Source organism: Vigna unguiculata, chromosome 9, assembly GCF_004118075.2.
Source record: "Vigna unguiculata cultivar IT97K-499-35 chromosome 9, ASM411807v1, whole genome shotgun sequence".
In the NCBI taxonomy this organism is placed as follows: Eukaryota; Viridiplantae; Streptophyta; class Magnoliopsida; order Fabales; family Fabaceae; genus Vigna; species Vigna unguiculata.
In genome coordinates, this window is record NC_040287.1 from 42,744,860 (window position 1) to 42,767,339 (window position 22,480).

Here is a 22,480-nt window from a genome sequence, read left to right on the forward strand (position 1 = left end):
AGCTTATAAATAAAGTAAAAAATAAAATAAAATCATAATATAATTTTAAATTTGTTAAAAACATATCTTATTTGTTAAGCGTCAGTTGGGATGTAAAAAAACAAAAAATAAAGAAGACAATATCTTTTAAAGATTTTTTTGAAAACTAAAAAAATATTTTATTTATTTATTTTGAAGATGTATATCAATTCTATATTATCGCCTATGCACAATAGTCACAAAAGGGTATCACATGGTAAAAAAAAATCTCAAAATGCATACAATTATTAAATGTGGAGGTAAGATACATTATTAATTGTGGCTTTTGGGAATATAAAAAATATTACAAGTACGAGATTGTCCAGGTATTGTCTGAAATGTGATTCATATTTGTGCAACTATGAAATACTACAATCTTATTACACTTAATTAACTTCTTTTATATATATATATATATATATATATATATATATATATATATATATATATATATATATATATATATATATATATATATATATATATATATATATATATATCCATGGAATACAATAGAAAGAAAATCGATGTTATAAACTTTATAAAAAAAAAGTAAAAGTTTATATAAAGGTTTGAAAGTGCAAGAATATATATGAGATTCCATAAATATTTAGATTCAAAATATCCAAATGACAAAATGACATTAATGACTAAGAAGTTTAAGAGAATGTTAAAGAGAAAAGAGATACTCCTACTAAAAAAACAAAAAGATAAATACAAAAATGTTAGATTGAAAGAAAAATAAAATAAGTGTTTTGGAACACCCAAAAATGTTGGAATTAAGTTCATTGACTAAATTATTTAACTTGGTTAAAGCAAATATGTTATATATATATATATATATATATATATATATATATATATATATATATATATATATATATACCTTCATTTACTTTTTATTGTAAATGTGTCTTATAAGAATCACTTGTGAATATATATATATATATATATATATATATATATATATATATATAAAATAACTATATTTATTTCCACCTCAAACCTTACATTCAAACAGTACTTCCCTCTCTCTCTTTAGGACCCACAACTTGTTGGAAAGGGGGTTCATCACATACTTTCTCATTCCCATTTTCTCTCTAAATTTATACCATTTTATTTCTTTTAAATTATAAGTCAAAATTTTTATTTAAAAAAATATATATATATACATGCATCTACCTCACACCATCTAATTGTCAGCGGGTTGGCAAAGACAAATTACCAGGTTCATCACGTGACACTCACTTTTTATTTTCTTTTCTATTTTCATCTTTTTAAATAATACACTTACTTCTTATGCTAAAAAGCATGACAATTTTTTGAAATAAAAGAAAACATTATAAAATATTCATTTGTTCCATGTGATATACGATTTATGTGATATTGCGTGAACTTTGCCATTGAAAAAAAAAAGGAAAGACTTGCTCTAAAACCTTTACTTGTTACGTTGGGTTTGTCTAATGAATATAAAATACGATCATCTATTAATTCTTCTGCATATTTTGAGAAACACGTGCTATTCCTTTATCTTTAAAATCATGATTTACTGATCACAAAGATCTTGAAGATGAGTTGTAATGAAAAAAATAAAAGAATTAAAATAAGTAAAGTTAGTTAACTAATTATGCAATATTCATGTTACAGCGACATATAATCCATGTATTATAAGAGTACAGAAGTAATTTTTTGTTTGGTTCTTTTTTTATGGTATCAAATTACTAATATTCATTTTAAGATAAATAAATAATATATACTTTACCAATTTTATAAGCTTAACACAACCATACATGTCGTGATCTGTAAGAATGTTAGTGAATATCCTTATCACATTAAATTAACTTTATTTATTTCTAAATTAATTGCGAAAATAAGTGTAAGCTAAACAATTAATGTGATTAATTATGTGTAAACAAATAAAATGACGTTATTCTGTTACTATTTCTTTTTTCTATGAACACTATCATTTTGTTAGAAATTCAATAAATAGATAAAATATGATAAAAGTGAAAAAATTAAAAATAAAATAAAAATTGAATATTAGAATTGGCAGAATTATAAACTTGAAATACTATAATAATTTTCAAATAAAAAATGAAGAAGAGAAAAGTGTAATGAGTGGTGCTTTGAAGTATGGGGGACAGAATCCTAAGTAGTTTGATTTTTTTAACATGTAGAGGCACATGTAACATTAATTAGGTTATGAGTGATGCAATTTCACCTAATTCACCATGCATATTCCCTTTTTATTTTAGTACTCCGTCCATTTCATACCCCATCTATCACTCTAGCGAAATGAGTGTGTAAAGGAGTAAAACCACAAAACTTGAGATATTTGAATATTATATATATATATATAATCCAAGAAAGGGTTCTTTATTTAAAATGAATCGTGGGAGATAAATAAATAATTTAAAAAGTTCAAAAGAAAAACAAATTATTAAAAAAGCGTTATATTTATTGTTTATCTCCTTCGAAAACTTAATTTCATCCCACTTCAATCATTAACTACAAAAGACATAAAATTAAATCATTCCAACTGAAACACATTTTGGTACCAATGTGCAGGTGACCACAACTTTTAAGATCTTGAATCCAATAGCACTTGTAAGTCTTCTCCAAATGATTAATGAAAACACATGTTTTGGTTTTTTATTTTTTATGACATTTTATTATAATAAGATAAATATCAATATTTATCCTAATTTTAATTGTATATAATTTTCAAATAAAATGATTCATGTTTTAAAATTCAAAATTTTAAAAAATACATTGTTCCCCCATTCAACAATAAATATAACTAATTACAATCTAATTCCTATATTGACAACAATGGTAGGTCCTTTCTCCATGTGCCATGCATTATCCATATGCTTCATGTCTCGCTCAATTCACATGCACTATTTATCAATTTTTTTTTTTAAATATTGCCTCACAATTATATTTTTATTAAAAATCAACTAATTATTTCAATATAAATTAAGTTTGACAAAAACCAAATAATAGTAAAAGAACCTAAATTGTGTTAGAAGTGAGTTTTAAGTCTAACTCAACCCACCAAAACTGACTTGTAAGGTGAGATTTGCACCCCATTTTTCTTATTTCTAATTGATGTGAGATTTCCAACAAATTGCTGATAAAATCAACAGTTTAAATTTGTAATAATAAAACACAAAAACCTGTCATGGCATAATCTACCGTCTCATAACCAATTTATTTATATACTTTATAAACTCATTTACTACTTTTCATTCATAATTTACATATAGAAAAAGGAAGTGCATGAATAAAAAAAAAAAGTTACAAGATTTGAACTTTGGATCTGTAACACAATCCTTTCTTATGCTATTTTGAGTAATATACATCGAACGGGAAATAAGCAAATTTAATGTATCTTGGTGTTAGTAAAAAGTTAAATGATTACAAATGATGATTTGAGTAAAAGTTATTTGCATTTAATCTGAATTAACTTCTGCCGATGAATAGCTGTAATTGGTTATATGGGTGGATGAATTTGTTTCAAGTCTGAACTTCAGTCTCTTCGACCCGACCCATTTAAAATATGGACCTAATATACCACTTTGTTTGATTTAGATTCTTGGTTCGATGAGTTTGGTCCATTTGATTTGTATATAAAGTAAAAAATATTATATAGTCGTTTAATGTACTTTTTTTAATATGAAAAATTAATAAATTAAAAAATACATTTCATGCAAGAACAATAGCATATTAGTTAACAGTGTTAATAAGTAATTTAGTTTTCATTAAGTGGCCTTCTTTTGTGTGTTTATAGGTGTTTTAAAAGTGTTAGATATTTAACTATGAAATTGAGTCTCTTTGTCTCTAGTGTGATTGTACTTTTAAAATATAAAACACAAATTTTTATTTTTAAAATGAATAAGTGGTTCGCTAATATGATATAGCAATATATTTTGTGAAACCGTATAACTATATTGATAACTATTTTACATTAGATTAAGAATATATTAATGGTGATCGATTCAACAATAATTAATATAATAGTGAATGAATTTTCTTTTAGATATATATTCTAATTTTAAGGACAATTTTATTCATATATTATCATTAAAATTTTGAAAAAAACAATTCTGTGAGACAAGATTGTTATTTTAATTTGTGTCTTAAATAAAACCATTCAAATTATTGAATATTGATTAGAGATAAAGTTAATTTATAATATATATATATAATGTAAATTTTATTTTAACAAACTAATTTTATAAAATTGAATTATCATTAAAGTATATCTGTGTAAGATGATATAAGAACTATTCATTTAATAAAATTTATTGTTTGATGAACCTGTCATATTATTTATTATTGATTTATTATTAGACTATATATTAATATTTAGTTCCATGCTACAAATATAATATTTAAACGTAAATAATGTATAACAGATTTTACATCCCCTGTGTAAATCTAATTTATAATATATAAATGCTAGCTAATTCTCTAAAGTTAATATTTATTGATTTTTTTTAATGAATGTGGATGAAAGTTCATGCTCTGAAGATGGGGAAAATTAAAGATGCATTATTGCATTGCAAGTGAGGAGGGTATGTCATGTGAGCAATACTTTTTCCTAGAAGAAAATAATCTGTCAATGGGCCATACATCTTAGCATTTTGTGGCAGAACTATCAATTGTAATGAAAATGAAAAATAAATTCATTTAGAAAATGTACATTTTCACACACAAAGGTTCTTGTTCGGAGTCTCCACCGGTAGGTAGAACTCAGATCTGTTATGCCATTTACGATGTGGAAACCAGAAATGTATATAAATATTGAGAATACTGAAAAGAAGAAAGAGTGAATTTCATCATGATGACTGCCACTGGGCTACTGCCATGGCTGTGCTGCCATCATTGCTGTTCCTGCTTCTGTGGCCCTTAACAAAATCAATATAATAATTAATAATTTGGAGTTATATATATTATTCATAGTTTAATAGTAACATTTTTCTCTTTTTTGTTTTCTCTCATATTACTCATTTCATCCTTTATATTCCTCTCTTTACTTATATCTCATTATCTTATATAAAGTGTTGGAGTTGTACTATTCATAGTGTTGGAATGTCACAAATTTTGATTCAGTATATCCTTTAATGCGCACTTTAGATTTATGGTTAGCCTGAACCATCACGAACCAAGATTCCTTCAAATTGTGGAGAACGAGATTTCAAAACTTGCATGGAAGGTTAACTTGTAGTGTCAAGCTTTATGCACTAACAAGTAAAAAAAAAAAAAGATCTAAGCTTTTGTTGGTCTTTGTGTTGATAAAGATGAATTGATTTGAGTAACATAGCTATAATAATGAGAGTTAATTTAACGGTAAATCCTTGTAAAAACGGATGACGTACAACCATGGTGGATCAGAGGTCCGAGAATGTGTTACAGATCCATCTTGTCCGTGTCTGAGGTTGTAGTCACGGAACGTAACAAATCTAGAAGATCTAGCTTGACATAGGCATGCATACAATAGAAGCAGTGATTTAATTAATATATGTTACGCAAAACAAATACATAAGGTAGCAGAATATCTGAGGGGTCTGTATATAGAGCAGTAAATATATATGTGAATAAATATATATTACAGACATTTTAAACATGCTGGGCCAGAGGCCAAGAATCTATTCCGATATGAGCAGCATCTATGAGCTGCTGCAACCCTACCACCCTATTAAAGGCTGTCGAAGTGGACATGTCCCTAACTTCACCATTTGGACCTCCTGAGAATGCCATCAACAACCCACCACCATCCACCTCAACATCACCGAAAGGGTTTGGGAAATTACTTGGATTTTGGTTCAACCGCAGGTTGTTGTTACTGTCACCTAGTAAATGGTACTGATACAATGCTGTAGCCTCCTCCGTTTTTATTACTTTCGGAGCTGTTTTTTCCTTGAGGATGCAGTTTTGTTGTTGTGAGAGGTGCGGGGGGGGCTTGAAGAATAGGTCAGAAAATGATGTATGGTTTCTGGTGTTAGTGAGTTGCGGTGATGCATGCAATGGGAAAAGATAAGGGTGAGAATGAGAGAGGTGAGTTTGGTGTTCTAGTTGTTCTAGTTCCAATGGAGGTAAAGGAGGTAAAGAATTTTTTGCTGGTGAAGAAGAAGCATCTGAATGCCCTTGAACCTGGAGCAGTGGAGTCCTCTTTTCCACGGATTTATGAAATATCCTGCATATCACCCACTCTTCCTGTGAAAAACAAACATTGGTGGAACTAGGATCAGCATGTAGTAATAATAAATCATATGAAAAGAAGCACCGAAAAGGTTAATAATAAATAAATGATGTTTGGTTGGTGAAAAGGAAAAGACATGGTGGCATGGTGTAGGACGTAGGTGGGTCAACCCAGAAGGAGACAAAAAGTTTAGGAGGGAGTAGGAATGGGAGGTAACTTGATTCGCACGGTGCACGTGCTATAGATTCTGCATTCACCACCATTGTTGAAACAAGATTGAAATTTTAAGTATCTATTAATGGGGTGTTATTGTAGAAGATGAAACATTAAATATGAAATGAAGAAAAAAAGGAAAAATAATTGAGTAGTAGCAGTAGTAGTAGTACCTTTGAGATGTGATGAGGGTGAGGGTGGGGAAGGGAAAAGTCACCGTCCAAACGGTACTCATGCATGACCCATTTGGTCTTTTCCCCACGAGGGGCCCTTCCTTTGTAGAAAACAAGGGTCTTCTTCATCCCAAGTAGGGTTCCACTTGATGCACTGAACACTTCCTTGTCCTTCCCAGTGGCTTTCCAGTACCCAGCTCCGGTCGCCCTGTTTGTTCTAAGTCCGGTCGGGTATTTTCTGTCCCTCAAGCTGAACAGATACCACTCTCTCTCCCCCATCTTCGCCACATCTGCTTCCACTCTCACATCAATATTCAACAATATCAACAACAGATACTAATTTTATATTTTTCACTTAAATCTATATAAATTAATGTACATGAACCAAGTTGCTTTCATATCAATCTTTCTCCCATCACCACATAAATAATTTCACATTTCTATATATAGGGTTTGTCTTTTTGGCCTTTGCTTAAATTTTGTTCTAACTTTGTTGGAGTTATGTAGCTGTCCACTCTCGATCGTTGTTCAGCACACAGAAATTAGGAACAGGAAAAACAAGAAGAAGATCCAAAGATAGTATATATAAGTTGATGACGCCATTAGAAATTTGAGGTGACATGCTAGTGGATAGCCCACAACATAAATCTTAGTTTTCACGAATTAACCTAAATATATACGAGGCGGAATCCAGCAGGAACTGTAACTAATATAATAGGATAACATTAGCATACACCTAATCTAGTTGATGAAACTGAAGGTGCACACCCTTGTTGTGAGGGTTTTTGGGTAGAAGAATATATATACCTGGAAGTTCCCAAGGCTCACATCTATTGAGATCAACCTCAGCAAACTTGACGGTGGTGAAGGTGCCATTGAAGACTTTTGAAGCGAGGTAAAAGGTTATGAGTTCTTCATCAGTGGGGTGAAACCTGAAACCCGGTGGCAGACCTTGCTCGTTTCTCTTTTCATGATCACTAAGTTCACACAGTACCTCTTCCATTGCCAGCATGTCCTCCTCAAAAATCTACTGAAACCTTTACTTTTTTATGCAAAGAAAAGTGAGAGAGTGAAGCTTTAAGAACAGGAAAATAGTGATGAGGTAAAGGGATTGGAGTGAGATATATAATGAATGTTACTGAAAACGAGGGGAGGAGTAGATCCAAACCAACAGGTGAACAGGTATACGTATGAACCTAAACGTGGACATACAGTACACAATCAAAATTTTCGAAAGAGTAAATCACTTAAAAACTGGTGAGGATAGCTACACACTGTATAGTATTTAGTCACTCTCTTGTTAACCCAAGATAATTGTTTCGTATAAGAGAAATTGCTTTTATAATAACAGGAATAGGGAATAAAAAGACAAAATAAATATATATATATATATATATATGTGTATATGTATATGTAACTCTATATTCTATTTAAAATTATGTTAATGGCATAAAATAGAGCTAAATTTGGATGCTGGTCCTTAATTGCAGTGGTCCAATTAAGATAAGGTTGTATAACTCCATTTATTGGAGGTAAATTAAACAGCAATTCCATAAAATGGTTCTGATAACACCAGTGTTTGAAAGTTGATTTTGAAGTTTCGAAGCAACTTTTAAAATGGGAAAGTTTTCATCACGTAAAGAACTGTAGTACAGACAAATTTTTCTTGTAAAAAACCTGGGCTAACGTTAACAAAACTATAAATAAAATGCATAGGTGGAAGGAACTCGTTTTTAAGGGTTTAAAGTAAGGACTGCATTAAATTCAAGAGCAGTAGAACAGTTTAATCAATTTCTTTGATTTGTCGCAAACAGCATGTAAAAGGGGTTGAATTGTCTGAACTGAGAAAAAAGGGATAAGATAAAATAAAACCACATGGCCTCACAACAGCGATTATCTCATCACATCACATCACATCACCTATAATTGTCTTCATGACTTGTTATCTTTTTTTTTTCTCTTGTCACCAATAAACTGGCAACGTTGGGAACTGTAACGTTTCGTGAATCATTTTAACGATTGTAGTTGATGATGATGATGATGTAGTGAATCGTGAAAAGATTGATACATAGAAGGAGCAGTTGGTTAAATTAATTCATGGTTTGAAGATAGAAGGTGAAAAATTGAATATGATTAGTGGGAGAGTAAATGATTGTGGTTGGCACCAAAGAGGAAATAGGGTTGCATGACGTAGGTAGAGTGATAGGTAGGTAGTGAGTAGTAAACTGTAACAGTGAAAATAGAATAGCTGAGCAGAGAGAGAGGTGCAATACTAAACTGTGATTAATCGAAAAGAAAACATAGAACGCACGTGTATTTGTGTATGATAACAGAAATTAATTAAGTAAGATAGATAGAAGAAGCATGAAGGTGAAGGTGCAGGTGCAGATTCATGTGCATGTGAGTAGAAGAGAGGTTAGATCTTAGTGAGTTGGCGAAGTAAAAGATAACAGCAGAAGGAGAATCCAATACGCCATAGGCTACAGTGTGTGTAGGTTACATAAGCCTATGATCTTAGCTCCTGGACCTTCTTCTGTGTTCTTCTGAATTTTCATTTTTGTATACGAGTATTGCACACATCCCCAACCTCTCTCTGTGATGTGGGTATAGCATAGCAGATTGCAATGCCTTCTTCCTCACTCCACACTGCTTATTTTGGTGCTTTTCAAACACTGCTCTTCCCCAACCTTACTAGGGTTTCATCACATCCATTCTAGAGCAACTGCTTTTAATGCTCTTTTAACCTTAATATATATTTCTATTCCTACCATACTATTATTTTTTTCTCTCGATTTAACTCCTAAATAAGTGTAGAAGAAGACAACTTTGAGAAAATATATCATGTTGGAAGTCCCACGTTGACTAGAGATAAGGTCAATTCATAATATATAAGTGAGGTGCACCTTACAATCCGATTTTGTAGGGTTGAGTTAACTTCAAATGAATTTCAAATACTCATACCTCCTTCTATCCTATAAAATGCCTTTTAACGACAAAACTATAATAGAACTCTCTCGAAAAATCGGAATAATATTTATTTTTTATTTAATTCAGTTTTTATTTTATTTTTAAATTCAACATAACCCTTTACGCTAAATTAGAGTGTATATTAGAAGTGTTATGTGAAAAAAAATCAACATATTACATGTCAAAATCTATATCATATTTTTATCTTATAATTTCTTTGATTTTACCGCACATTGTTAAGATATAATATAATATGATTCAGATTTTAATTTTAATACATGACAACCAAAGTTTTAACACCGGATGAAATAAATACATTGACTCTATTGTTTACTAGATAATTAATTGAATCATTTTTAAAAAAAATAAATTAATTTAGTCAAGAAAAATATAGGGACTAAATTATCAATTAAACATTTTCTTTACTATCACTAATAATTAGCTTTACTTTTCTTACCATGGTTGATTTTTCCCTTTAGTTTTTTAGTTTCTTATGCATGCATAAACGTATCCATCTCAAATTTATGCTTAAAATAAAAATTAAAGAATTGCATTATAATTTCAATTTCAATTTTAAATTAGTAATAAATGTTGAGAATTTGTTCTGGAACGTTTAAATGGATATAAAAATTTGAAGGTGAGAAAAATGATGATATACAAAAAAAGGAAATTATTTGGTACGGGTGTATACAATAATGGGTAACCGTTAGGACTTAGGATATGCAACAAGTTAGCGTATGATCTACATGTACGTACGCTGTACGTACTCTGTTATCATAGCTTGGGCCGTATTGACAGGAACCATACATAATAAAAGAGCAATAATATCAAGGACAAATACTGAAGACCGACAAAAACATAATGTTAAGTATTGACCACATTTTAAAAAAATAAATTATCTAATTTGGAATCACAATATATAACAAGGTTAAATTTCTCCTATATTATAAAATAAATTCATCATGTAAAATAAAATACACAGCTTCAACAGTGAGATTATTTCTCTTCTCATAATTTTAATTTAATATTTTTCTCTCTTTCTTTACATACATTTCACATAATTAATATTCCACAATAAGCCAAAATTTCCTCACATAACAATATCCAATTACACTCATTTTAACGTATTTTTTTTTTCTTTATATTGGAATTAAATTCCAATATAGAAACTGTAGCGGCACCTACCCACACAGGATCCAGATATAAGAAATCAATAAAATGGCATACATAATAAAGAAAAATTCCATGATAATGTAATATCTCATTAAATCTCATATATTTAGTCTTAGGATATATGCCATTTTTTTTCAGAGAGAATTTCCTAAATATTAAAAATTACTTCCTAGTATATACTAAATTTGGTGTGATGAAGTGTTTGAAAAATTTAAGTTTCACCCACATTAGGTAAAAATAATAAAATTAAATAGATTTAAAAATTTATTCTCTTAAAATTTTTGGTGAAAGTAATGTGAATTTTTATATAAGTTAGACTCAATATATATATATATATATATATATATATATATATATATATAAACATCACCCATGTCTTTTACAAAATTTAGATAATAAAAAACACTAAACTTTATGTTTTCTTTTTAAGAAAATCCTATCTAGTATCATATGTCAATCTGTTCATATAAATAATTGTGTAATGCATATATTATACATAATAACATAAAAATATATGTAATTGCTTATATATGGTTTTAGGTCAAGAAACCTATATATTAGGTAAATGCGGCAATTAGTATTTTTATAATTTTAAGGTTAAAATAGACGTATACTTTAAATAAAATATTTGTACGCATCAAACCTTTAAGAAGACTTATAATTTAGGTCAAACTTAAAGTCTTATCTAACTTGACTATTTATACTCTTAAGTAAATCACATAATTTTTTGTTTGTTTGATTTTTTATTTTAGTATTGAGCACTCGAAGGATTTAATTTATTAGAATAACCAGCATGTTAAAGAGATAAGAGGATACTACAAAATATCTGCTGCACAGATAAATTTAGTTTTATTTAAAATGATCCAATTGTATAAGTCTTATTTGACAGATAAATATTGAATCTCTGTTATAATAAGTTTGGTTGGTTTTTCAGTTGCAAATTAGTAACATCATTATGAGTCCTAAAAAAACCATAGGAAGAAGCTTATGATAACCTAGTTTAAAATCCAAGGTTACCATAAACCGACCTTTCACATAATAAATCCAAGGTTCTCCAAAACATATCTTAGTATTATGCTTTGATGTAAAGGCAGAATCAAAAATATACTTGAAGACTACTACAATCCCAGAAGACTTTACTTCAAAGTATCATCACACAACCTATATATATACTTCTCTCTTTTCCCATTCTTCTTCATCCCTTCCCTCTTAAATTCTTCTCTTCTACTCACACTTCAAAAACATAGCCATGGCTTTCTCCTCTAAGCTACTTCTTCTTGCTTCCTTCTGCCTATTTGCGTCTTTATCTTTTGGCCGCGATTTCTCCATTGTGGGCTATTCATCTGAGGACTTAAAGTCCATGGATAAACTCATTGAACTCTTTGAATCGTGGATGGCAAGACACAGCAAGATCTACGAGACCATTGAGGAGAAACTTCTAAGGTTTGAGATTTTCAAGGATAACCTAAAGCACATAGATGAGAGGAACAAGGTGGTCACCAACTACTGGCTTGGCTTGACTGAGTTTTCTGATTTGAGCCACCAAGAGTTCAAGAACAAGTATCTTGGTCTCAAGGTTGACTACTCTCGAAGGAGAGAATCCCCAGAAGAGTTCACTTACAAGGATGTTGAATTGCCAAAGTCAGTGGATTGGAGAAAGAAGGGTGCTGTAACGCAAGTCAAGAACCAAGGTTCATGTGGTAAGTATATTCGTTCTACCAAATTCAAACCCTAAAGTACTACATGAATAGAATTTTTCAGTATTACAAACTTCATGGTCCTTTGTTCATTAGTTGATTGATTGTTGTTTCAGGTAGCTGCTGGGCATTTTCCACTGTTGTAGCAGTTGAGGGAATAAACCAGATTGTGACCGGAAATCTGACATCGCTGTCTGAACAAGAGTTGATTGACTGTGACAGAACATACAACAATGGTTGCAATGGGGGTCTCATGGACTACGCATTCTCGTTCATAGTAGAAAACGGTGGACTCCACAAAGAGGAAGATTATCCTTACATCATGGAGGAAGGTACCTGCGAGATGACAAAGGTAATCTAAGCAAACATCAACTCTAACCTAACCTAACCTAAACTTGGCAAATAACATGTTTTGGTTCGGTTGTTTCACAGGAAGAAACTGAAGTTGTTACTATTAGCGGGTACCATGACGTGCCACAGAACAATGAACAGAGCCTATTGAAGGCTCTTGCAAACCAACCCCTCAGTGTGGCCATAGATGCTTCAGGCAGAGATTTCCAATTCTATAGCGGGGTATGTTTTACTATAAACTATACTACAAACACATGGTTATAGTTTGATCAGAGAAACTGGTTTGAACTAATATATACAACGTTGTTTTTTAGGGTGTTTTCGATGGACATTGCGGAAGTGACCTAGATCATGGTGTAGCAGCTGTTGGATACGGAAGTGCGAAAGGTGTGGACTATATCATAGTGAAGAATTCATGGGGTTCTAAGTGGGGAGAAAAAGGATACATCAGAATGAAGAGGAACATTGGAAAACCCGAGGGAATCTGTGGAATCTACAAGATGGCTTCTTATCCCACTAAGAACAAATAAGATTGATTACTCCATTGTTGTGTCTCAATTTCTTTCCTTCATTCTACCTGTTTCAGCTTTTCCTTGAAAACAATGTAACTTTTCCCACATAATGATAATAAAAATTTCGTTAACTCTTCTCATTATTCCCTTGAGTCTTGAGGGATTTTTCCTTCTTCGTTGTTCTATGTTTCCTTTCCAAAACCGAAAGGTATAGAACTGAGACCACTGTTATCACTCTAATTTAAAGTAGTGCAATGAGAACACAAATGTATATATATGATCACCATGACAAGAACACAGCACACCTTTCATTTAGGGTTGTCTTAAAAGAAATAATCTAATACACTATAAAAGAAAAAATATAACACTATTCTGCATTGCGAAATTTTTATGCACCCAAAATTTTAACGCGATATCGTATCACATCCTAAAAGAGTTATCTATTACTCTGTCTACCCTGATAATATGGTATCAATAACATGAGTATGTCAAAAAACGTTGGTTTAACATTTATCAAATTATTTAATTAAAAAAAAAACATAGCTTTTTTTTATTTTTAAGAAGCTTCTGGTAATTGATATTCAAAACATAAATAAGTATAAAAAAAATACCAATGAGGTGAATTAGTAATTAGATAAAAACAAAGAAAAAAAATCATGAATTTTTCTAAAATAAACAACTTGAAAAAATAAAATTGATTTAGTAAGAAAAATACTAATAATTAGCATTTGTTTATAAAATAAAATCAGTAACAAAAAGTATGAAAAAGAATCCATAGACTTTTTATTATACCTATATTTCTTTACAAATCTGAAAGTTAACTTTTTTTAATGATTAAAATACTTCTAAAAATTAGTTGTCATGGGTGCAAAGTGGTGTAAAAAAATATTTTCCTAAGAAAAAAGTTTCAATCTCATTCTGCCTCAACTCTCTTGAATCACCCGAGTGCAGATATTATTATCTTTCAACTTCTTTATGGAAAATGGAAAATTTCAAATACAGTTTCTGTTCTTTCAAAGAGAAATCTCAACCAAAGTAATCCTTCTAACACGTTTTTTAACCTTTCACCAGAAAGATATATATTATTTAGGGTTAAATATGTTTTTCTCCCTCAACTTTAAGTGAAAATTGAAATTAGTCCCTTATCGAAATTTTGGTTCAATTTAATCTCTCAACTTTAGACCTGCATGAATTTAATCCTTTGAAACAAATTTTGATAAGTTTATTTAACGTTTCAAAGGCATTTCATGATAGTATTTGAGATGTTTACACAATTTGACACATTTTTGCTTAAATATTAGCTAATAAACTATCATGAAACACATTTAAAACGTCAAATAATTAAACAAAATCTGGTTAAAAAAACTAAATCTATACAATTTTGAAGTTCAGAAACTAAATTGAACCAAAATTTTGAAGAGTGACTAATTCTAATTTTCACTACTTAAGGGACAAATAACATATTTTACACTATTATTTACATATGTCTTGTATCAATGTTTGAAGTCTTTGTCTTGCGTTGAACCGAAACATAAGTAAAATATTATCCGAATAAGTTCTCCTACTGCATGCACCGAAGTAAATATATTGTATCATATACTCCATCTTGTGCCACACAATTACGGCATGTGATATAATATTATTATGCTTTGATGTAAAGCCACGTCAAAAGAACATGCATGCTTGAAGCATACTACTCATAACAATCCCACATCTAAAAACCACACAAAACCTATATATATAAGCCTCTCTTTCCTCATTCTTCTTCATCCCTTACCTATATTCACATTGCAACAACCATAGCCATGGCTTTCTCCTCCTCTAACTTACTTCTCCTTGCCTGCTCCTTCTGCCTGTTCTCATCTCTGGCTTTTGGACGCCATTTCTCCATTGTGGGGTACTCACCGGAGGACTTAAACTCCATGGATAAGCTCATTCAACTCTTTGAATCCTGGATGTCTCGGCACGGCAAGATTTACGAGAGCATTGAGGAGAAGCTGCTAAGGTTCCACATTTTCAAGGACAACTTGAAGCACATAGATGAGAGAAACAACGTCATCACCAACTACTGGCTTGGGTTGAACGAGTTTGCGGATTTGAGCCACCAAGAGTTTAAGAACAAATATCTTGGCCTTAAGGTTGACAACTCTAGAAGGAGAGAATCCCCAGAAGAATTCACTTACAAAGATGTTGAATTGCCGAAGTCGGTGGATTGGAGAAAGAAGGGTGCTGTGACACAAGTCAAGAACCAAGGTTCATGTGGTAAGTATATATCGTAATTATTAATATTCTTGTTGTGTCAAATAGAGATTAACCATGTTGATTGTTGTTTCAGGTAGCTGCTGGGCATTTTCCACTGTTGCAGCGGTTGAAGGAATAAACCAAATTGTGACGGGAAATTTGACATCATTGTCTGAGCAAGAATTGATTGACTGTGACAGAACTTACAACAGTGGTTGCAATGGGGGCCTCATGGATTATGCATTCTCTTTTATAGTACAAAACGGTGGACTCCATAAAGAGGAAGACTATCCTTACATCATGGAGGAAGGTACTTGCGAGATGACTAAGGTAACAACCTAAACAAAATTCAAGTCTAATGTAACATCGCTATCAGATAGATAAGCTAAAAGTCTTTCACCTGTTCCATCACCAGGAAGAAACTGAAGTCGTCACGATTAGTGGCTACCATGACGTGCCACAAAACAATGAACAGAGCCTATTGAAGGCTCTTGCGAACCAACCCCTCAGTGTGGCCATAGAGGCTTCAAGCAGAGATTTCCAATTTTACAGTGGGGTACGTTAAATTATAAACCAAGTGCTACTTTTTTTGTTTTTTGTTTTTGTTGAAGAAACTAATTTTAATACAAGGTGTTTGTTTAATTGATTGTTGTATTCAGGGTGTTTTCGATGGACATTGCGGAAGTGACTTAGATCATGGAGTGGCTGCTGTTGGATACGGAACTTCAAAAGGAGTGGATTATATCATAGTGAAAAATTCATGGGGATCTAAGTGGGGAGAGAAAGGGTACATAAGAATGAAGAGAAACATCGGAAAACCTGAGGGAATCTGCGGAATCTATAAGATGGCTTCTTATCCTACCAAGAAGAAATAAGATAAAAAAAACATTTTCTGGTGTCTCAAGTTGTTTCCTTTTACTGATCCATTCTCGGTGTCTGCTGAAAAATTCAAACAATGTAACGTTTTCTTTGTGATAATAAAATGATTTAATCTTTACATTATTCCCTTGAGCATTATTCCTTTAATGTCATCCATTAATGTAGCTTTTCATTATTCCTTTTCTGGATGAAAAGTTGCTGCAAATCTCTGAAGTTTTATAAAGGTGTAAATGAAGTTTGGCTATATAAGGTCATGTCATAAATACATCATACTACTACAAAATGCAATATCGATCTAAAAAACATGAGGACCCCCTTTGTTCTGACATTTATTATTACATTAGAAAATCTTATATTTTGAAAAAAAAAATACATATCATATTTCAAATGATTTCGAACCAACTTTGTGAATAGTGAAAAAAAAAAATCAATGCTTTCAAAATAAAATACATTTTTTTTACAATTTTCCAAACGAAAATTCTTTTATATTTTCTGTAAAATCTCTAAAAAAAATGCTTTTTACACAACTTGAAATTGCCCATTTTTAAAAGCTTAAACAAACGGCATTGGTTTTTCGATCATGACTGATGTAAACGGAATAGGAAATAGTATAAAAACAATAAAACAGCTTAGTAATAATGATCATAAAATTACGGAGATATATAATGTAAAAGACTAAACTAGATTAAGTATTATTACCACCAAACAACTGGGCAACAGGAGAAAGTTTTGGACACATGAACCGACAACAAATTACAATAAAACAGATCTAATGATGATCCTACACGGTGGTCCTAGAACACAACTACATTCTGCCAGAATCTCGTGAATCACCCAAGTCCACATACACTAACATCTGTCGCAATATCTAACCAAATTAAGCTACAAGATCATATGTATTATCCCTGAAATGTTAATCCTCCAACTAACATTACACAAAGCTAATAATGTAACAGGTGTCTTGAATGAGTAATACTACCATAACAAGTGAGTAGAACCTGATGTGACACTACAGAAAACAGTGATGATGAGTGAGGGGTCAAGTTTACTTCCAGGGCATGCCTGAAAAGCCTGCCGTTGGGGTGCTGCTGTTCATATTGTTCATGCAGTCTCCTGTGCTTTGGTTCAGTGGGCTCCCACTCCCGACCCCACCTGAAGACTCACTCAGAGTGCCCCTTGACGGTGAGCTGCTTTGGCCGCCGCCACCACCACCACCACCACCTGTGGAAACCTTTTCCGGTGCAGATACATTCCTCATCCGCTTTGCAGACTTGGATTGCTTCCCATCGGAAACAAAACTAGCCAAAACAATCTGCATGAATATACACCACATTTAGAGGCCAAACAAATTCACAAACACGTAACATGCACTTAAAGAAAACCCACCTGAACAGGGGAAGCAGCCACCAAAAGACCTGCGACTCCACCCCCCAAGACGCGGCCGTCTGGCCCTGACAAGGACACACTCAGGCCCCCAGTTCTTTCGCCATGAGAACCATTTTCAGTAAGAAACAATGAACCACCGAGTGATAAGATCTCAAATCGCCCCTGAAACCCCAAAAACACATAAAACACTAAGAACAGATCTACTTGTATACTATGGGCATGCAACTAGCTTATTGTGACACCATCATAATGGCCAGGTATTTCTGGCATTGACGAAACAACGTTTTAGAATCAAATTTCTTACACTAAAAGTCTATGCAATAGGTAGCCATCACGGGATACGAAAACAAATACAATTAATAAGAATGTCTAAACTGGAAGTTCGATAAAATAACAGAACACACTAAATTTGTTAAAAGAATCTCCGCATTTAGAGCAACAAAATAATTGATAGATATATAATTTTGGCTTGAAGACGAACCTCGTAAGTCACAGTTCCACCAGACGATGCAGGCTGTCGAAGTGTCACATTAGATATGGACCCATTTGCACTTAAGATGCAAACATTTCTTGTACCACTCTGGGAAATTGACATGATTCTTGCTGATAAATCCTGAATATATCAAAATATACATTAAAAAAAACATAATATTAGGTTCCAGCAGAACACAAAACCAGAAAAGTCATAACATGCTTACATTCACTCATCAGATCAAGGTTTTCAATCAAATTCGAGAATTTATCGTTAAATTTGTGGAATGTTGTGAGCTGGACTTGTAGAATCAACTGGTACACTCGTAAGAGTTTACCCAATATAAAAGAGAATATATATTTTTTTTATTAATGACATATACACATAACATGATACTGTTAACACAAGAATAATTCAATATTTCCACGTCAAAATAAAAATAAAAGGAGCAAATCACAATAATAAAATGCGATAGTACACCAGTGCTAATAAAATAAAACTACACAGATGTCTAAATCATATATAAATTCACATCAACACAAGTTCTTCATATGAAAATAAAGTAGGGCCAAAAATTATATTTGATTTCAAACTTGTTAAGTCGCTTCTTGACTCAAGAGCTTATATAAGTTTACTATAAATTTAAAGAGTTTATCCGAGTTCATTCAAAAAAAAGAATTTGATAGTAAGTTAACTCGCTTACTCTGCCTAGAAGATAAACTTCTAAAAATTGAATAATTAAACCAACTTGCATGATATACATAATTCATTTCTTCCTTTTAAAGATCAAATTGTGACTGAATTAATAACACTTTCTATATAAATCTTCCATTTATGTGATCCATACAAAAGTTATAAAAATAGCTAATCTAAGTTAGCTTCCACTTGGTTGGCAATCAAGTTTCATAAAGTTCGCAAAAGAAAAACGTATTGATGATCACAATATCCCTATCACAAACAACAACATTCATCAAAGTACAACAAATTACAGCTTTAATAAGAGGCATGGAACAGAAGTTATTGAACAAGGAATACACAAACCAAGAAAACAAAATTATCTAGAAAAATAAAAGACCACACAGCAGTAATTCACAACCAAAACAATTTAGTTCGTATGTTGTACGATTGAACAGATACCTCTCCAGCTTTCACGGTAATGACATGCGGGGTAAAGAAACCTCCTGGCCCTGCACAAAGATTCCATCAAAGGATAATACCATGTCAAGTACTGAAATTTAATCCATAACCTCATGGGCAAAACAAAACAGAACCAGCACATCTTTTTCAAAATAATAGTAAACGAACGTAACAATCTAAAATAGCAAGTATATATCTAATATAGCATTGGACACCAACAAATAAGAAATCGCACATTCAGGGAAAACAAGAATAAAATGCACTGGACAAGTGGAAACAACAGCACATGACAGGGCAAAAGAGTAATTTTGAAAATCAGTCAGGAATCGATAGATCTCAAATTATATATAGATAAATAAATAATAAAGAAATATAATAACAAATACCTCTCCATAGACACACACCCCGAAGGTGGGGAAACGAAAAAAACTAAGCAAATAAAAAACAATAAGACATGTCCTTGAAAAGAAAACAAGTAAAAAAAAAAAAAACCATGGTCGGAAGGTATATACAGTATTTAAAGGAAAAAAAAAAAACAGTAAAGCTTACTCTATAAAACAACAGACAAGAAGATATGCGAGAGAAAAATTGAAGACAAAAGGAAAAAGCAGTTACCAGAAAACTTTGAGCTTTTCTTATTCTTGTTAACAGAACCACGAGGTCTGCCCCTACGCTTCCCGGTACCGGCTGAGGCAGAATCAGAGAGAGGAGCCGCCGGAAATGCCCCACCGGAATGGCCAACAGGCACGGCGGCGCCACCAGGAGGAGGGGTAGTGTTCAAGCTCAAAGCCATGCCACCATCAGGCCCGTACTTTCTGGGCCTTCCCCTCTTTCTCTTGAGTGTCTCAGTGGAGTTACCCACCATGACCTGGGGATGGGCCTGGCCCAGGCCCAAGCCCGGAGGCACACTGACTGGAGAGGATTCTCCGCCGTTGATGTTGATGGTAGGGGCGGCGAAAACAGCGGCCCCGTCAGCAGCAGCATAGTCCATACGCATGTTTTGATGAAGTTGAGGTTGTTGTTGTTGTTGCGGTTGGGATTGAGGGTTGTGCATCCCAACTGAGAATTGGTCCCTGGTTACCATGTCAGATCCCGACATGCTCATGTTTAGGTCTCAGTGTAGAATCAAGAAGAACAAGAACTGCAATTTGAACATTTGTGTGAAGTCAGGTTAATATAACCCCTAGGGTGATCCTATTATGGTATGTCTTATCATAAGTGGTAACTTCATAAATCCTCCCTCTCTCTACACCCTCAATACAATACAATCATCATCTTTCCTTTTTCTACTTTCATAGTACATCTACACAATTCAAATTCAAATTTCAAAATCCACTAAGTATTGCTCATAAATGAAACCCACGCATTGTTTTACTTTCCTCTTTAAATTTTGCACTGGATTGCAGATTTTTTACCTCCCTCCCAACTCTAAACCCCAGAGGAAAGAGGAAAAACAAAGGGACAAAATCCAAACCCTAATTTTACAATCCAGCAAAAGCAGTAAAAATAAAAAAATCTTCACAAATTGGATGAAATTGCAGAGTTTACAGAAGGAGATGTTGAATATAATTTCCAATTAAGATTGTGGTTTATATTAAATATTGAATTTTGGATGGAAAGAATTGTTTTTTAAGTTGCAGGGACAATCAGGATAAAAAATAAAAGCAGAAAAATATTGGAGAGGAATATTGCTGACATAGGAAAAAATAAAAAAAATATGGGAAACTTACCAATGAGTTTGAAGGAAAATAAAATTGCTGAGAGTGAGAATAATGGCAGGGAAAATGGTGAGATTTAGGATGGAAACGCGATGACGCTCCCTTCTCGCAATAGATTTGATTTGTTTTCTATTTTATTTTTTTAGTTTATTCTTAAATAGGTCTGAAAATGTTTTTTCCTGGTATGCCCCCGGTGGTATAACATTAATTAATTAGTATTTTGAAAAATTGAGGTAAAAGAAATGTGCTAATATTGGGTTTGGTTTGGTACAAAAAAGAGGTCATCAAAGAATGAGATTCAGTTTTGATAAGCTTATCCTGTTCATACACTGCCCTTCCTGACATCTGTCCATTCTTTTTTTATTATTATTTTCACTCTCAACTTTATATTTATAAGATCTTAAAAAGAAAATAAAATAAAAATAAATTTTGACTTAAATTAAATTAAAAATACATAAAAATTTATAAATTAACTTTGATAGAACAAGTATAGGTATATATATTTATTGTAGTTTTCTAGTTCTTCTTTGATAATTATACATATAATGACTTCTATATATTTCTTTCAAAATAAAAAACAATCAGCGGAATTTGCAAAGTCTGTTCAGAAAGAACAGAAGTTAATATTTCTGAAATTTATTGTTATACATAATATTTTTTATATTTTTTAATCACAAAACCTAACAGTACATAGAAAATTAAATAAATTTTGCAGTGTAAACAATATCCTTAATAAATGATATTATTACTATTTCATCAATGCATAATAAATTAGTATTAATAGGTAATTAATAATAATGTGTCATATCATCAATGTTTTGAAAGTGGTTGATATACTTGTGTCCAAAAAATAGTAAATACAATACCTGTTAAAATATATATATATATATATATATATATATAAAATGTCTAATATCAATATTATTAATATCACTGAAAATATATGCACGCGTGTTTATATTCACTTTTATTTTATGATAAAAAATTTATTATTATTAGAATTATCATAATTATAAATCTAAATCTAAATACTTTTATTTTATATATTGTTTATTTATTTCATAAAAAATAATCAAATTAAAAAATATAAAAAATAGTTACCACTTTTATAAATATATTATATATTATAAAATATTATATATATATATATATATATATATATATATATATATATATATTAACAGGTATTGTATTTATCATTTTTTGGACACAAATATATCAACCACTTTCAAAATATTAATGATATGACATATTATTATTATTAATTACCTATTAATACTAATTACAATAAATATATATATATATATATATATATAATAATATGTCTAATTTCAA

The 22,480-nt window shown here is 31.5% G+C and overlaps 4 protein-coding genes across 5 annotated transcripts; 2 read left to right on the top strand and 2 right to left on the bottom strand.

Annotated features, from left to right (window-relative positions):
* Positions 1 to 5,535: 5,535 nt before the first annotated feature.
* Positions 5,536 to 7,692, bottom strand: LOC114164798 (protein CUP-SHAPED COTYLEDON 1). The gene is made up of 3 exons (XM_028049562.1): positions 7,420 to 7,692; positions 6,613 to 6,902; positions 5,536 to 6,240 (listed from the first exon to the last, which is right to left on the bottom strand). Exons 1-3 carry the CDS (start codon positions 7,622 to 7,624, stop codon positions 5,644 to 5,646), a joined length of 1,092 nt encoding a protein of 363 aa, XP_027905363.1. The 5' UTR covers positions 7,625 to 7,692; the 3' UTR covers positions 5,536 to 5,643.
* Positions 7,693 to 11,948: 4,256 nt separating this feature from the next.
* On the top strand, positions 11,949 to 13,455 carry LOC114164062 (cysteine protease XCP2-like). The gene is made up of 4 exons (XM_028048541.1): positions 11,949 to 12,452; positions 12,566 to 12,801; positions 12,882 to 13,022; positions 13,115 to 13,455. Exons 1-4 carry the CDS (start codon positions 12,002 to 12,004, stop codon positions 13,328 to 13,330), a joined length of 1,044 nt encoding a protein of 347 aa, XP_027904342.1. The 5' UTR covers positions 11,949 to 12,001; the 3' UTR covers positions 13,331 to 13,455.
* A 1,628-nt stretch (positions 13,456 to 15,083) lies between these two features.
* LOC114164061 (cysteine protease XCP2-like) lies at positions 15,084 to 16,555 on the top strand. The gene is made up of 4 exons (XM_028048540.1): positions 15,084 to 15,574; positions 15,648 to 15,883; positions 15,969 to 16,109; positions 16,213 to 16,555. The coding sequence occupies exons 1-4, from the start codon at positions 15,118 to 15,120 to the stop codon at positions 16,426 to 16,428; spliced, it is 1,050 nt and encodes a 349-aa protein (XP_027904341.1). The 5' UTR covers positions 15,084 to 15,117; the 3' UTR covers positions 16,429 to 16,555.
* Positions 16,556 to 17,093: 538 nt separating this feature from the next.
* LOC114164692 (AT-hook motif nuclear-localized protein 10) lies at positions 17,094 to 21,281 on the bottom strand. 2 transcript variants are annotated; one of them, XM_028049437.1, is made up of 6 exons: positions 21,158 to 21,281; positions 20,043 to 20,568; positions 19,428 to 19,477; positions 18,300 to 18,431; positions 17,819 to 17,980; positions 17,094 to 17,744 (listed from the first exon to the last, which is right to left on the bottom strand). In XM_028049437.1, the coding sequence occupies exons 2-6, from the start codon at positions 20,530 to 20,532 to the stop codon at positions 17,478 to 17,480; spliced, it is 1,101 nt and encodes a 366-aa protein (XP_027905238.1). In that variant the 5' UTR covers positions 20,533 to 20,568; positions 21,158 to 21,281; the 3' UTR covers positions 17,094 to 17,477. The 2 variants fall into 2 exon arrangements, with proteins under 2 accessions (XP_027905238.1, XP_027905239.1); XM_028049438.1 differs by lacking the exon at positions 21,158 to 21,281 and having other exon boundaries at positions 20,043 to 20,979.
* Positions 21,282 to 22,480: the final 1,199 nt, after the last annotated feature.